We start from the raw sequence: 17,220 nt of genomic DNA on the forward strand, positions 1-17,220 counted from the left end.
AATAATAATAATAATAATAATATGGAATACATTTGTGTAGACTTCATTAAATGGTCTACCTACTTTCTTCATTTTTTTTTCTTTTTTTCTCATTTCAGTTTTCACTCCCATATAGTCTTGTGAGTTTTATTCACTGACGTCCACTCTTATACTCTTCTTAGTGAATATAACTTAAGGGAGAGCTGGGACACAGTACAAAACAAGTAGTTAGTTTAGGTCTGTCGTACTCTGTTAGCCTCAGCAGGAGGCTGAGAACGTATGTTCTGGCAATGAAGTGAAGCAGGATATTCTTAAATTCTTCTTGTCTCACTACTTTTTAACGAGCTGGGTTGGAAATTAATGGCACTTTCAAATGTGTTTACATGAATATAGTAAGAGTTCAACAATGATTCTGCCCCTTCAGTGAGGAGAGCACCCCATGAAAACATAACTAATCAACTCTGTGGCTTTTGAAAATATGTACCTCCTTCGCTGGCCTAAAGTGTTGAGGAACTTGGGCACTGAGACTTGCTGAAGTGTATATACAGAGAAAAATAAACCCTATAAGTCTGTACGAAGGTAAGTACAGTAAAATCCCTCTTATTCGGCATTCGAGTATCCGGCAGCTTCAAGTATCCGGCACATTTTTCCCCGAGCCTTAAAATCAATAAAAAATCAATGTGTACTCATAAAATCGATTAAAATTCCCGCGCGAGGCATACTTTGTCCCCTCGCCACCAGAGGGCACTGCTTCGCGCCATCCGCAGCCCATTGCACTGTGTTTACTCAGTGACTCAGTCCCACGTGTGCACTGTTTATCGCCTGACGCCTTCATCATGCCTAAAGTTGTAGAAAAGAGGAAGCGTGTTGTGCTTACACTTAAGCAGCTGATCAGATCAGCTGCTGATTAAGATCAGCAGATCTTTGTTATGGTAAGATGCGTGAGTGTAGGGTGGTGATTGTGGACATAATTTCACTTCTACTCAAGTATCCGGCAATATTCAAGTATCCGGCATGTAGGCGGTCCCGTTGATGCCGGATAAGAGGGATTTTACTGTACATCACGAGAACTGAAAATACATGCACTACGTATGTATAAGTATAAGATCTTAGCATATCGCTAATATTATTATGTTGATGTTAATATTAGTGTGTGTGTGTGTGTGTGTGTGTGTGTGTGTGTGAATAATAGCTTTAATAATAATAATAATAATAATAATAATAATAATAATAATAATAATAATAATTCTAATTATTTTTATTGTTATTGTTATTATTATTATTATTATTATTATTATTATTATTATTATTATTATCATTATTATTATTATTATTATTATTATTAAACTTCATATTAATAATATAAGAAACGCCTTTCTTTTCTTCCCATATGGTATATGAGTACATAGAGTACATGGGATACATGGAGTGGTACATGACATGGACAGTGCATATGAAAGTGCACACACACACACACACACACACACACACACACACAGACACACACACACACACACTACAACGATATTATGAAATTCTCATGTGGTGGGATTTGGGAAGAATCTCATTTATTGGAAAAGAACTAGGCCTCATGTGAAACACGGCTGTCTGAGACAACTGACAGTAGCCCCTTTTCTATTCCCTCCTACTTTTTCTATCCTCATTTTCAATCCAAAGCTGGATGTTGCGTTTATGTGCGTAATGACTTAGCCTGCTCTCCTGCCCACGCTCTTGAATCTTCCGAGTTTTCCACCATCTGGTTACGACTACAGAGTCACTCTCATACTAAATTTATCTGTGCTGTATGCCTCTCACCTAACTCCCCTGACTATAAGAAAATCTTTGACTACTTAACTTCCAAAGTGGAGCACATTCTGACTCTCTTCCCTTTTGCGGAGATCTCCATTCTTGGAGACTTCAATGTTCACCACCAACTTTGGCTTTCCTCTCCCTTCAATTACCATCCTGGTGAACTAGCTTTCAACTTTGCTGTCCTCCGTGACTTAGAGCAATTGGTGCAACACCCAACTCGTATTCCTGACCGTCTTGAAGATACGCCCAACATTCTTGACCTTTTCCTTACCTCTAATCCTTCTGCTTATGCTGTTACCCTCTCTTCTCCGTTGGGCTCCTCCGCCCGCTGCTAACTCTGTACAAGGGCCTTACCCGTCCATGTATGGAATATGCTTCACATGTCTGGGGGGGGTTCCACTCATACCGCTCTTTTAGACAGGGTGGAATCAAAAGCTTTTTGTCTCATCAAGTCCTCTAACTGACTGTCTTCAGCCTGTTCATCATCGCCGGAATGTTACATCTCTTGCTATCTTCTACCGCTATTTTCATGCTAACTGCTCTTGTGATCTTGCTAACTGCATGTCTCCCCTCCTCCCGCGGCCTCGCTGCACAAGACTTTCTTCTTTCTCTCATGCCTATTCTGTCCACCTCTCTAATGCAAGAGTTAACCAGTATTACCAATCATTCATCCCTTTCACTGGTAAACTCTGGAATTCCCTGCCTGCTTCTGTATTCCCACCCTCCTATGACTTGAAGTCCTTCAAGAGGGAGGTTTCAAGACACATATACTTCAAATTTTGACCACCACTTCGGACCCTATTCGAGACCGGTATTTCAGTGAGCTTTTTTTTTTTTTTTCTTTTTTTTTTGCCCTTGGCCGGTATCCCTCCAACATAAAAAAAAAAAAAAAAAAAAAAACACTATACGGCCTTACACACGCACGGCACATAAGAGGCTCCCACCTGCCCATCCGAGGCATTAGGAGGATTATGAGAAGCTGCGAAGAAGTGGAGAGGCGGTACCTGCTATATAGCTTGCTGGTAGGTTGTCCCTTGTCGGCAGGCAGGGAAGAGTGTATGACCTACAGTGGGCGGCTGGGGCTTGGTAACAGCGAGTGGTTGGCGAGGTGGACTGCGTGGCGACTGGCGAGCGTCAGTGAGTCACCGCTGGTTGTGGAAAGGAGGCAGCGTCCACTAATCACACCACACATCTCCACTTTTCAAACATTCATTGAGCCGGAGTGGATAGTGGATTTCAAAACTTAAGGTAGGGTATTGGTGCTCTCTCCCTCTCTCTCTCTCTCTCTCTCTCTCTCTCTGTCTGGTCTTTGTCATCTTTGCCCCTCGAATCTCGCAGCCAGTCAGTCTGAGAACAACCTGCTTCCGTTGATACCAACAGAGGTGCTCCTGCGATTAGAGTACGTGCTTGAATCTTGTCAAAGGCGCTGTTACCACACACTGTCTCAATATCCCGTGAAAAACATGCGTCTCATATTCAAGTGCCGCCTGGGCCTTAACTTCCATTGACTGGAGGAGCGTTTGAAAATAATCAGCTTAATCTTTCTTATATAATTCCCTTTGTGCTCAGTGGAGTGGTATTAACAATTATACTACAACTGCTACTATTACTACTACTACTACTACTACTACTACTACTACTACCGATGCGTGTTTGCAGGATGGTGGTGGACACAACGATGGCGGAGGCACAGTGTCCTGAATCCTGCGAGGCGGAGGAGGAGGAGTGAGTCCATTGCTACTCTTTGGTGTTCTTGGTGATGGGGGTGATGAGTGATGGTAGTGGTGTTGGAGGTGACGAGGAAGTGATGAGGCAGTGATGGGCAATGGTAGTGATGGATTATTGGATGGCTGTGGTTGTGGTGTGGTGAATTACATGAGTGAGTGTGTGAGTAAGTCACAGTCCACTGTCCACCTCTCTAATGCAAGAGTTAACCAGTATTCTCATTCGTCCCTTTCTCTGGTAAACTCTGAAACTCCCTGCCTGCGTCTGTATTTCCACCTTCCTATGACTTGAACTCCTTCAAGAGGAAGGTTTCAAGACACTTATCCCTCAGTTTTCGACTATCGCTTTGGGCCCTATTCGGAGACCGGCATCTCAGTGAGATTTTTGTTTTGTTTTTTGTTTTATAGATTTATGTTGCCCTTGGCTGGTGTCCCTCCTACATAAAAAAAAAAGTAGTGAGTAGCTGTACCCTGCACAGTAACACTAGCAAAGATAACACAAGAAACCTTTTATAGGAAGCAGTAGACACCTGCCGAAACGATAATTACTCCCAGTGAGGTCTAAAACACGTTTGTGTCTCACAACACAAGGGGACAGCCACAGCCTGCCCTCTAAAGACAACTCTCTTCCTCCACACTGCTGTATACCTCTCACCTAACTCCTCTGACTATAAGAAATTCTTTGACTACTTAACTTCCAAAGTGGAGCACATTCTGACCCTCTTCCCTTTTGCAGAAATCTCCATTATTAGAGACTTCAATGTTCACCACCAGCTTTGGCTTTCCTTTCCCTTCACTGACCATCCTGGTGAACTAGCCTTCAAGTTTGCTATCCTCCACGACCTAGAGCAATTGGTTCAACACCCTACTCGTATTCCTGACCATCTTGGAGATACGCCCAACATTCTTGACCTTTTCCTGACCTCTAATCCTTCTGCTTATGCTGTCACCCTTTCTTCTCCGTTGGGCTCCTCCGACCACAATCTCATATCTGTATCTTGTCCTATCGCTGCAGTTCCTCCTCAGGATTCCCCTAAGCGGAAGTGTTTCTGACGTTTTGCCTCTGCTAGTTAGGGGAACCCGAGGAGGTATTTTGCTGAATTTCCTTGGAATGACTACTGCTTCCGTGTCAGAAACCCGTCTTTGTGTGCTGAGCGCATAACAGAGGTGATAGTGTCTGGCATGGAGGCGTACATTCCTCACTCTTTTTCTCGACCTAAACCTTCCAAACCTTGGTTTAACACAGCTTGTTCTCGTGCTATACATGATAGAGAGGTGGCCCACAAAAGGTACTTAAGCCTTCCATCACCAGAATCTCATGCACCTTATATTTCTGCCCGGAACCATGCTAATTCTGTTGTCCAACTAGTCAAAAACTCCTTCATTAACAGAAAATGTCAAAACCTTTCAAGATCTAACTCCCCTCGTGACTTCTGGCATCTAGCCAAAAATATCTCCAATAACTTTGCTTCATCTTCTTTCCCTCCTTTATTTCAACCAGATGGCACCACTGCTATCACATCTATTTCTAAAGCTGAACTCTTCGCTCAGAGCTTTGCTAGAAACTCTACCTTTGACGATTCTGGGCTTGTTCCTCCCTCTCCACCCTCTGACTACTTCATGCTACCTATTAAAATTCTTCCCAATGATGTTTTTCATGCCCTTGCTGGCCTAAACCCTCGGAAGGCTTATGGACCTGATGGGGTCCCTCCTATTGTTCTCCAAAACTGTGCCTCCGTGCTTGCGCCTTGCCTAGTCAAACTCTTTCAGCTCTGTCTGTCAACATCTACCTTTCCTTTATGCTGGAAGTTTGCCTACATTCAGCCTGTTCCTAAAAAGGGTGACCGTTCTAATCCCTTAAACTACCGTCCTATTGCTTTAATTTCCTGCCTATCTAAAGTTTTTGAATCTATCCTCAACAGGAAGATTCTTAAACATCTATGACTTCATAACCTTCTAACTGATCGCCAGTATGGGTTCCGTCAAGGCTGCTCTACTGGTGATCATCTAGCTTTCCTTACTGAGTCTTGGTCATCCTCTTTTAGAGATTTTGGTGAAACTTTTGCTGTTGCCTTGGACATATCAAAAGCTTTTGACAGAGTCTGGCACAAAGCACTGATTTCCAAACTACCCTCCTAAGGCTTCTATCCTTCTCTCTGTAACTTCATCTCAAGTTTCCTTTCTGACCGTTCTATTGCTGCTGTGGTAGACGGTCACTGTTCTTCTAAATGAATTAACAGTGGCGTTCCTCAGGGTTCTGTCCTGTCACCCACTCTCTTCTTATTATTCATTAATGATCTTCTAAACCAAACTTCTTGTCCTATCCACTCCTACGCTGATGATACCACCCTGCACTTTTCCACGTCTTTTCATAGACGTCCAACCCTTCAGGAGGTAAACATTTCACACAGGGAAGCCACAGAACGCCTGACTTCTGATCTTTCTAAAATTTCTGATTGGGGCAGAGCAAACTTGGTATTGTTCAATGCCTGAAAAACTCAATTCCTCCATCTATCAACTCGACACAACCTTCCACACAAGTATCCCCTCTTCTTCAATGACACTTAACTGTCCCCCTCTTCTACACTGAACATTCTCGGTCTGTCCTTTACTTATAATCTGAACTGGAAACTTCACATCTCATCTCTAGCTAAAACAGCTTCTATGAAGTTAGGTGTTCTGAGACGTCTCCGCCGGTTTTTCTCACCCCCCCAGCTGCTAACTCTGTAGAAGGGCCTTATCCGTCCATGTATGGAGTATGCTTCACATGTCTGGGGGGGGTTCCACTCATACTGCTCTTCTAGACAGGGTGGAATCAAAAGCTTTTCGTCTCAACTCCTCTCCTCCAACTGATTGTCTTCAGCCTCTCTCTCACCGCCGCAGTGTTACATCTCTAGCTGTGTTCTGCCGCTATTTTCATGCTAACTGCTCTTCTGATATTGCTAACTGCATGCCTCCCCTCCTCCCGCGGCCTCGCTGCACAAGACTTTCTTCTTTCTCTCAGCCCTATTCTGTCCACCTCTCTAACGCAAGAGTTAACCAGTATTCTCAATCATTCATCCCTTTCTCTGGTAAACTCTGGAACTCCCTGCCTGCTTCTGTATTTTCACCTTCCCATGACTTGAATTCCTTCAAGAGGGAGGTTTCAAGACACTTATCCATCAATTTTTGACTACTGCTTTGAGCCTTTCATGGGACTGGCATTTCAGTGAGCATTTTTTTTTTATTTGATTTTTGTTGCCCTTGGCCAGTGTCCCTCCTACAAAAAAAAAAAAAAAAAAATACTGTCTTCGTAACACTAGTGGTTGGTGGTGGTAATTGTGATTGTGACGGGCAGGTCGGCGGAGCTGATGGCGGAGTCCAAAGCGGCGCCGCCCTCGAGGAGCAACACTGACTTGATCTACTCTGTGGAGGACGTGCCGCCGTGGTACCTGTCCCTGCTGTTCGGTTTCCAGGTGTGTGTGTGCGTGTGTGTGTGTGTGTGTGTGTGTGTGTGTGTGTGTGTGTGTGTGTGTGTGTGTGTGTAATCATTAACATGTATGTGAATGGTGTAAAAATACGTTTAATATAATTTAAAAAATCTAACTAGTACCCGATTGATATAAGAAATACACAATTATTACCGATGACTCAGAAGGGATGGTGCTGTTTCCAATCTACACTACGCATCAGTGTCACCTTGAGCGGACACTCCTTAAAAAAAAAAAAAATATCACACACTATCGTCTCTCTCATCTTTACATTCCTGATGCAATGGTGGTCTGCAGTCGCATATCTTGGATGCCAATCACCGGAGAGCACTTGTGCACACACACACACACACGCCCACACACACACGGACGGACGGAAGCACAGCTTTGATTATATTTATTGCACCGCGTCCTCCCCTGCCATACACCCATACCCACCCATCACCCCTATCCATAAATGTATCTTTTTTGTATTAAAATAATAAAACACTTTTCATAACAAGCAATTGCACAAAAAATACAAATAAAAAAAAGGCAAGCCTAAAAGAAATAATAGATAAACCAATAAAACTGTTTTTAAGTTAGAATGCACTTACCAAATTAGGTAATGAATCATTGTTTCAAATACTTCAAACTGTCATCGAATCTTCCTCCAAAGCTCCCCACTGACTCGCCTCTAACACCCGATACTTGCCGTGTGTTCGAATCCTCTTACTATCTTGATAATTTCTGAGAATTAACAGCATTACCTCACCATGGCGAGCGGTACCATATCCATCCCGATCCTGGTGGCGTCCTTCCTGTGCCTGGAGGAGGATGACCCGGCCCGCGGCGCCCTCGTCTGCACGGTCTTGGTTCACTCCGGCATTGTCACCCTCGTGCAGACAACCTTCGGCGTCAGGCAAGTATTAGTTAATTCCTTTCGCAGCGGCGCCTCACCATCTCTTGTCGCGGCGACTTAAGTTAAAATAACAAGATTTCTACTTTGTTAAAATGAGAATAATTCTTGAGAATCCCGCTTATCATCTCTGTGGCATTTGGAAATAATCGTGGTGAGAGAGCGTTTCTGTATACAGGTCCTCATGCCTATCTGCTTTCTTCTGTTCATATCACCAAAAGTTTCCACTGAAGAGTGAGCGGGCACTGTCCACTTTAGACAAGAGGTTGGGGTGTGTGGTGCGTGAAAGATCTCACCCTAACCTATAGATTCGACTACATGAAATATGAACCTTCACTGGGAGAGTATAACCGTTTATCACAAGTATGGTACTGAGCTTACATAATACACAACTATATACACACACACACACACACACACACACACACTGACACCCTCGTCCTCTTCCCTACCTTCCTTTCATTCCGCCAGGCTCCCCGTCGTCCAGGGCACTGATTTCGCATACATTGTGCCAGTGATAACCCTGCTGACCACCGTGCACCGGCCCTGCGCCGCGCTGCCCCTCGCCAACATGACGCAGGAGGAGCGGCAGGAGGAATGGCTGGTCAGGATCCGGGACGTGCAGGGCGCCATTGCCACAGTCTCCGTGTTTCAGATCTCCCTCGGATTCACAGGTTCTGAGGATCTGTGTTGCTTGTGGTGCGGTTCGGGGGATGGGAATACATGTGTGTGTGTGTGTGTGTGTGTGTGTGTTGGCGTTTCATGTAAGGGGAGTTATAGTAAGGGCAACAAAAATTGCGGAGAAAAAAGCCCGCTGAAAGTGCAGATCCCTTAGGGCACCCCGAAAACATAGTTAAAAATTATTTGTAGAAGAGTCTTCAAATCTCCCTCTTGAAAGAGTACAAGTCATAGACAGGAGGAAATGCAGAAGCAAGAAGGAAGTTCCATAGTTTACCAGTTAAGGGAGTGAAAGACTGAGAAAACTGATTAACTCTTGCATTAGTGAGGTGGGCAGAATAAGGGTGAAAGAAGGTAGAAATTCTCGAGCAGCGAGGCCGCGGGAGATGTTGATGCATGCAATTAGCAAGGTCAGATTAGCAGTTAGCATGAAAGTAGCGATAGAAGATAGAAAGAGAGGCAACCTTGTGGCAGGAGAGAGGATCTGAAGACAGTCAGTATTGTCTACATTGCGATGGTACCTGTGTATGATGACGGAGGCGCTGCTGCAGGGCTGGTCGGGTTGCTGACACGCTGGATAACGCCCCTCGCTATCGTCCCAACGGTCACGCTCGTCGGCATCTCCTTGTTCGATGTTTGCGGGGACATGGTCGCCTCCCACTGGGGCGTCTCCATCATGTAAATGTTATTGTTGTTATTGTCAGTAGTAGTAGTATATATGTATGTATTCTTCTTCTTCTTATTTTTATTATCATTATTATCATTATTATTATTATTATTATTATTATTATTATTATTATTATTATTATTATTATTATTATTATTATTGTTATTATTATTAGTAGTAGTGGTAGAAATAGCAGTAGCAGTAGCATTCCGTGCGGTAACACTACTACAAGTGAGGTCAGTTGTCAGCTAAACATGGTTATCGAAAACATAAGAACATAAGAAAAGAAAGGAGGCTGCAAGATCACTGTTCTTTTCTTCTCCCGCAGGACACTAACGCTGATTATCATGTTCTCGTATTATTTGAGTAACATCGCCGTGCCGCTCACCAGTGGGCGGCGGGGGTGCCTCTCCCTCGCCACCGCAGGGACCAAGATGCTCAAGTGCTTCCCGGTGCGTGCCTCGAGTTCCTTTGTAGAGTCGTGTTCCCGAAGTGTCCTTGGCCTGTCTTCTTGAACGCTTCGATTCTTTGTCCCAGCTACTGGGAGACAATAATGTCAACTACAGTTGTAGTTGACATTATTGGGATTTTCAAGAGTACTCCGGTGATTTAATAAGCATTCTGCATCGTACGGAGGAAAAACTCTACTTAGCATCTCTGCGAGATTGGAAAACAGTCCTGATGAGAGATTAAAGCTTTCAAGAACACGGGTTTGATAAATATATTAATGTAATTCATGTGAATTCTCTTTAATATATTCCGATAAACATACAGCAGTAAGAGGACACAGTCCTTAGCCCTCCCCGTCCCTCCAAGCAGCGTCTCGCCCCTACAGGTGCTCCTGGCCTTGTTCCTCACCTGGGGCTTGTGTGGCATCCTCACGGCTTACGACGTGCTGCCCCCAGGCTCCGCCGCCCGCACGGACACAACGAGGGACCTGCTGCAGAGGACGCCGTGGTTCTATGTGCCTTACCCCGGTGAGCAGGCTGAGGAGAGAGGGAGAGGGAGAGCAAGGGTTCAAGGGCATGAACTAGGCCATTGACACCTGCGTGCTTGTGGTGCCCATTTGAACAGTCATCGTCTTCCAGGACAGTCTGACAGTTTCCTCCTCGTCCTCTTCCCCAGGGCAGTGGGGGTGGCCCACAGTGACCGCGGCGGGGGCGGTGAGCATGCTGGGAGCCTGTGTGGCCTCCATCATGGAGAGCATCGCGGACTACCATGCCTGCGCCAGGATCTCAGGTGGGTCCCTGCGCCGCTCCCTACGTGGCCCTAGTTTGTAATGACAGAGGGTCTTGTAATTGTCTTCAAGGGCCACAGGGGAGTGACCAATCCGGTTCCCACTGGTCGTTTTTTCCGAATGGTGATATAAAATTCTTGATTTGAAGTCTTTCAAGAAGGTTTCAAGATACTTATCCTCCAATTTGGATTATCTTTTTTTTACTTTTCTTTATGGACCCTCTCCTCAGTGGGCCTTTTTTTTTTCATTCTTTTATTGCCCTGAGTCAGTGCTCCTCTTCTATAAAAAAAAAAAAACTATCACTTGAATCGTAAAATCATGAATACGCGCTTGAAAACCTAAGCTTCCACTGGAGCGCGTTAAGAGCATCTGAGATAAGACGCCAGTGCTTTACAATGCGGTCCTTGGCGGGCTGAGTGATGAGGACCTGGCATGAAGGTCGTGGCGCTTAACTAATGCAGTGGTGCAGCAAACAACAACCTTATGGTCGAGTCGCGTACAATACCTTGAGAGGTCCCGTCATGGTCGAGTCACATACAATAATTTGAGCGGGACCATCATGGTCGACACAAGTACCTGGGTGTCAGCGTCGTGGTCGAGCCACGTACTTTGAGTCACCTACCTAGACCTGACCTTTGACCTCCCCTCAGTCATAATAAGTTTAATGTTTGTAATACTGTTCTGTTCTTCATTCCTGCTCGTGACTCCCTTGCTTTACGCACGCGGTGCTCACAAAGGAGAACACAATAGACTTATATAACATGACAAGACAAAACGTGAGGATACGAGTAGTGTATGTCTGTGATCGGCTGCATGTGTTGTGAGTTTATTATTATTACTCTCTGCTTTTGTTGTTCGTTAGTAAGTCTCTTATGTTCCCTCCTCCCCCCACTTCCTCCGCGGCAGCAGACATATTGCTCTTTGACTTTTGAACTTCAGTATATACAATATTCATTTAGTTAAATTGAGAACATAATGACATCAAAGAATAAGGGAAGCTGCAAGAAGCCATCATGCTTACACGTGGAAGTCCCTGCATGAAACCTACCTAGCTACTTCATTCCACCAACCACCACTGTCCATAAATTTGCCTAATCTTTTCAAGCTCCCTACCTCATTCCACCAATCATTTTTGTCCATAATTTTGTCCAGTCTTCTTTTTAAGCTCCGTATGACTCGGCAATAACAACCTGATAAATGAGTCTATTATATTCATATTCATTATATATTGAACACCTTATTTCTTTTTCCTGACTCAGATGATGATCTTGTTTGCCACATTTGCTATATCCCTTATGCCACTGAAAGAACTTTGTCAGATATCTTCTCAAGCAATCTATAAAGAAAGTGTAGAAACAGTATATCTTCTTGACGTTTAGTACCTTGGTAAATTTTTAACAAAGTTAAACATGAAACAGAATCTAACATCATCACCGTCATCTTCTTGAGTATCATCTATTTGCAGTTTTACTCGATTTATGCAATACAACGAAAACCAATGTAACATTTTTCCTCTTTTTTCTCTGGTTACTCCATCACCTCCTGCAGGTGCTCCCTCGCCTCCAATCAGCGCCATCAACCGCGGGGTGTTCATGGAGGGCCTGGGCTGCCTCCTGGCAGGGCTTCTCGGGACTGGCAGCGGTACCACCTCCTGCTCGCAAAACATTGGGGTCATCAGCATTACCAAGGTGTGCGTGTGTGTGTGTGTGTGTGTCAGCCAGTCAGCCGTTACCTAACGGAAAGAGCTCAGATCTCATAGTGACCGATCTTTGGGTAGGACTGAGACCCCTCACACACCACAGGCCGGGACAGCGAGGTCAAACCCCCACGGGTTACATTCTATACCTACTTGCTGCTTGGTAAACAGGGGCTACGCATTAAGAGGCTCGTCCATTTGCCTCGCCGCGCCCGGGAGTTGAACCAGGGCCTTCTTACTTGTGAGCCGAGTGTGTTAACTACTGCAATACGCGGTGTGTGTGTGTGTGTGTGTGTGTTTTCAAGTCTCGTTACCATATCAGGTTGAATGCCCGAATGCGGCGTTTCTTGCCCGATCAGCAATGTTAAGCAACGCTGGGTCAGGTTAGTGCATGGATGGATGACCGCCTGGAGACACCACGTTATTATTATTATTATCATTATTACTATTACTATTATTATTATTATTATTATTATTATTTTTGTGTGTGTGAATATAATCTCCTTTTGCCTCTCTTTATCCACCCTCCTTCCCTTCTCTCTCTCTCTCTCTCTCTTTCTCCCAGGTGGCCAGCCGTCGCGTTGTGCAGACCAGCGCCATCATTCTCATTGTCTCGGGCCTCATTGGTAAGTTCGGCGCCGCCCTCGTCACAATCCCGGAGCCCGTGATGGCGGGCGTCTTGGTCGTCATGTTTGCGATGATCACCTCCATCGGCCTCTCGCCCCTGCAGCAAGTCGACCTCTCCTCCTCCAGAAACCTCTTCATTCTGGGGTTCTCCATCTTCTTTGGTCTCCTCCTGCCTAAGGTATGTTGAGATTGGGACAGATAAACAGACAACAAAGGAAAAGAAAGGGTTCATAATGTTGCTGGTTGTTCATCTTCATATGTGCGTCAGTAGAGATGGCGGAGGTTGAAGCAGTGCACGTGTGCCAGGTCGGCGGTGGGGCCTTAATTGTGAATAGTGACTTGTGGACGAGTCTGACCTAGCGGTCATGGTGCTAGGGAGCTGATGTAGTGACTGAGGCAAGGCGAAGACGATGCCTGACTGACGGCTGTGTGTTGGCGGCAGTGGTTGGCGCGGAACCCGGAGTCGCTGTTGGGGACGGGCTGGACGGCGGGGGATCAGGTGCTGAGGATGTTCCTGCAGACGCCCATGATGGTGGGCGGCGTGGTGGGCTGCGTCCTAGACAACACGATCCCGGGTGAGTGTGCTGGGCCGAAGGGAAGAGAGTGGAGAGAAAAGGTAGGAAATAGTGGATGAAGGGAGGAGATAAGATGTTCTGTATCGTAGCACCAGCTGAAGGGAGTAGGAAATGGGAAGGAAGGAAGCTGAGTGGCGAGGAACAGTGTGGATTGGAACTTGGAAAAGGCAAGGGTCTTCCTCTCATTTACTTTCGTCCAAATGAGAATTCAATTTTTTGTTCAGCCCTTCTAGTTCTTGTGGTTGTCTCCACATCGTCTGCACATTTCAAACCCAGCGCCTCGTCTTCACGTGTGCCTTTGTTCTCTTAATACTTCTGTCCGTGTACAGAACGAACAGCAGAGGTGATGACACTCTGTTGGTTTATCTGTCTAGGCACGCCTGAGGAGCGAGGGCTGCGCAGCAAACTGCCGCCGAAGGAGGAGGAAGAGAGGCTGCAGGTTCTTGGAGACGCTGCCGAGTGGTGTTACGACCTGCCGTGGATCATGCCCTGCATCAGGAAGTGGGTGATGAGTGGGTGGGCGGTGGGTGTGTCTCATACGCTGTTTGCCTCTCTCTGCCAACTCTTCCTCTTTTTCATTCTTCCATATAAGCAGGTCTGCAATCAAAGCCTGAAGATCTGTAAACACCCCTTATGAAATGTAAATAGAACTAGTTTAGCTTGTTTAATAATGGAAGGATACTTTTTATCTTTCTCTTTTCTCAACAAGCACCGCTCATTTATGGAACAATACATTACACATATGCAATATGCGAATTTCAGTAAGTGTCTCTTTCTTTGTCTCATTTTTCTTTTTTTCTTTAAGTAAGGGATAAGTTGAGAAGCAAGTCAATCATTATGTATGCGATCGTTTCTTTTCCCAGTTTTACACAGTTGCCGTTTTCTTTGTCATGGCTTCAGGTTGTCATGGATGCGTTACCTCCCTGTGTCCCCGACCTACCTGCGGACGCCGAGACTCCCACAGCAAGTATAACGAAGAGTGAGCTTAACACACCAAGGAAACTCACTTCTGTGAAACACACACCTCTTGTTCTTGCCTTCACCTGTATTTCGTCTAGTGAAGTAATGCATTGGGGAATTCGTTAACTCAGGGCATGAATGAGAGGCTCCATTTTTTCGAACACGTGAACAGCACAGCTCGAGACTTCTGCTGTTGTACCGCCAAGTGTACTGGTGTGTTTCCTTCGTGCTCCAGGCTACGTTGCTGTTTGCGGTGATGGGGTCTCTGCTTCGTAAAGCAAGTCATGTGTAGCATCTCGTGGGCACGTGTATAATCCTTGACAAATTTCAGCTTCATTAACAAAGTGCAGATGTGGAGACAAAGGATAGTGATAATAGGGTGGAAGTCTAGTTGACCTGATGATTTTAGAGAGAGAGAGAGAGAGAGAGAGAGAGAGAGAGAGAGAGAGAGAGAGAGAGAGAGAGAGAGAGAGAGAGAGAGAGAGAGATCATCTCCGTGGCCTTTGGAAGGGGTTCTTATGAGAGACTAAGTGTTTCAGAATGCGGATCTGGTGTTACTCTACACTGTCTACAGCAAATGCGAGGCCACAAATGACAGCGTTGCAATGTGGGCCACTTCTACTCACGACAATTAATCTTGCTTGATGATAATATTAATAGTAATAATAATAATAATAATAATAATAATAATAATAATAATAATAATAATAATAATAATAATAATAATAATAATAATAATAATAATAATAATAATAATAATAATAATAATGATAATAATAATAATAATAATAATAATAAAAATAATAATAATAATAATAATAATAATAATATGGAATACATTTGTGTAGACTTCATTAAATGGTCTACCTACTTTCGTCATTTTTTTATTCTTTTTTCTCATTTCAGTTTTCATTCCCATATAGTCTTGTGAGTTTTATTCACTGACGTCCACTCTTATACTCTTCTTGGTGAATATAACTTAAGGGAGAGCTGGGACACAGTACAAAACAAGTAGTTAGTTTAGGTCTGTCGTACTCTGTTAGCCTCAGCAGGAGGCTGAGAACGTATGTTCTGGCAATGAAGTGAAGCAGGATATTCTTAAATTCTTCTTGTCTCACTACTTTTTAACAAGCTGGGTTGGAAATTAATGGCGCTTTCAAATGTGTTTACATGATTATAGTAAGAGTTCAACAATGATTCTGCCCCTTCAGTGGGGAGAGTACCCCATAGGAACATAACTAATCAACTCTGTGGCTTTTGAAAATATGTACCTCCTTCGCTGGCCTAAAGTGTTGAGGAACTTGGGCACTGAGACTTGCTGAAGTGTATATACAGAGAAGAATAAATCCTATAAGTCTGTACGAAGGTCAGTACATCACGAGAACTGAAAATACATGCACTACTTATGTATAAGTATAAGATCTTAGCATATCGCTAATGTTATTATGTTGATGTTAATATTAGTGTGTGTGTGTGTGTGTGTGTGTGTGTGTGTGTGTGTGTGTGTGTGTGTTTGTGTGAATAATAGCTTTAATGATAATAATAATAATAATAATAATAATAATAATAATAATAATTCTTATTATTATTATAGTTATTGTTATTATTATTATTATTATTATTATTATTATTATTATTATTATTATTATTATTATTATTATCATTATTATTATTATTATTATTATTATTATTATTATTATTATTATTATTATTATTAAACTTCATTTTAATAATATAAGAAACGCCTTTCTTTTCTTCCCATATGGTACATGAGTACATAGAGTACATGGGATACATGGAGTGGTACATGACATGGACAGTGCATATGAAAGTGCACACACACACACACACACACACACACACACACACAGACACACACACACACACACTACAACGATATTATGAAATTCTCATGTGGTGGGATTTGGGAAGAATCTCATTTATTGGAAAAGAACTAGGCCTCATGTGAAACACGGCTGTCTGAGACAACTGACAGTAGCCCCTTTTCTATTCCCTCCTACTTTTTCTATCCTCATTTTCAATCCAAAGCTGGATGTTGCGTTTATGTGCGTAATGACTTAGCCTGCTTTCCTGCCCACGCTCTTGAATCTTCCGAGTTTTCCACCATCTGGTTACGACTACAGAGTCACTCTCATACTAAATTTATCTGTGCTGTATACCTCTCACCTAACTCCCCTGACTATAAGAAAATCTTTGACTACTTAACTTCCAAAGTGGAGCATATTCTGACTCTCTTCCCTTTTGCGGAGATCTCCATTCTTGGAGACTTCAATGTTCACCACCAACTTTGGCTTTCCTCTCCCTTCAATTACCATCCTGGTGAACTAGCTTTCAACTTTGCTGTCCTCCGTGACTTAGAGCAATTGGTGCAACACCCAACTCGTATTCCTGACCGTCTTGAAGATACGCCCAACATTCTTGACCTTTTCCTTACCTCTAATCCTTCTGCTTATGCTGTTACCCTCTCTTCTCCGTTGGGCTCCTCCGCCCGCTGCCAACTCTGTACAAGGGCCTTATCCGTCCATGTATGGAATATGCTTCACATGTCTGGGGGGGTTCCACTCATACCGCTCTTTTAGACAGGGTGGAATCAAAAGCTTTTTGTCTCATCAACTCCTCTAACTGACTGTCTTCAGCCTGTTCATCATCGCCGGAATGTTACATCTCTTGCTATCTTCTACCGCTATTTTCATGCTACGGCACATAAGAGGCTCCCACCTGCCCATCCGAGGCATTAGGAGGATTATGAGAAGCTGCGAAGAAGTGGAGAGGCGGTACCTGCTATATAGCTTGCTGGTAGGTTGTCCCTTGTCGGCAGGCAGGGAAGAGTGTATGACCTACAGTGGGCGGCTGGGGCTTGGTAACAGCGAGTGGTT

At 44.1% G+C, this 17,220-nt stretch overlaps 1 protein-coding gene and 1 long non-coding RNA gene across 5 annotated transcripts; one reads left to right on the plus strand and one right to left on the minus strand.

The window, feature by feature from the left end:
- The first annotated feature begins 2,834 nt into the window (after positions 1 to 2,834).
- Positions 2,835 to 14,753, plus strand: LOC135095731 (solute carrier family 23 member 2-like). 4 transcript variants are annotated; one of them, XM_063996782.1, is made up of 14 exons: positions 2,845 to 3,039; positions 3,451 to 3,516; positions 6,853 to 6,970; positions 7,729 to 7,886; positions 8,355 to 8,557; positions 9,113 to 9,239; positions 9,557 to 9,680; positions 10,064 to 10,205; positions 10,354 to 10,467; positions 12,014 to 12,153; positions 12,727 to 12,966; positions 13,231 to 13,363; positions 13,738 to 13,864; positions 14,264 to 14,753. In XM_063996782.1, exons 2-14 carry the CDS (start codon positions 3,452 to 3,454, stop codon positions 14,334 to 14,336), a joined length of 1,764 nt encoding a protein of 587 aa, XP_063852852.1. In that variant the 5' UTR covers positions 2,845 to 3,039; position 3,451; the 3' UTR covers positions 14,337 to 14,753. The 4 variants fall into 4 exon arrangements, with proteins under 4 accessions (XP_063852872.1, XP_063852882.1, XP_063852852.1 ...); XM_063996802.1 differs by lacking the exon at positions 13,231 to 13,363 and having other exon boundaries at positions 2,835 to 3,039; XM_063996792.1 differs by lacking the exon at positions 3,451 to 3,516.
- LOC135095769 (uncharacterized) lies at positions 8,985 to 17,213 on the minus strand. The gene is made up of 2 exons (XR_010264484.1): positions 17,123 to 17,213; positions 8,985 to 9,230 (listed from the first exon to the last, which is right to left on the minus strand). It is a non-coding gene; the product is annotated as an uncharacterized LOC135095769 (long non-coding RNA).
- Between the last annotated feature and the right edge of the window lie 7 nt (positions 17,214 to 17,220).

Source organism: Scylla paramamosain, chromosome 3 (assembly GCF_035594125.1).
Source record: "Scylla paramamosain isolate STU-SP2022 chromosome 3, ASM3559412v1, whole genome shotgun sequence".
Classification (NCBI taxonomy): domain Eukaryota; kingdom Metazoa; phylum Arthropoda; class Malacostraca; order Decapoda; family Portunidae; genus Scylla; species Scylla paramamosain.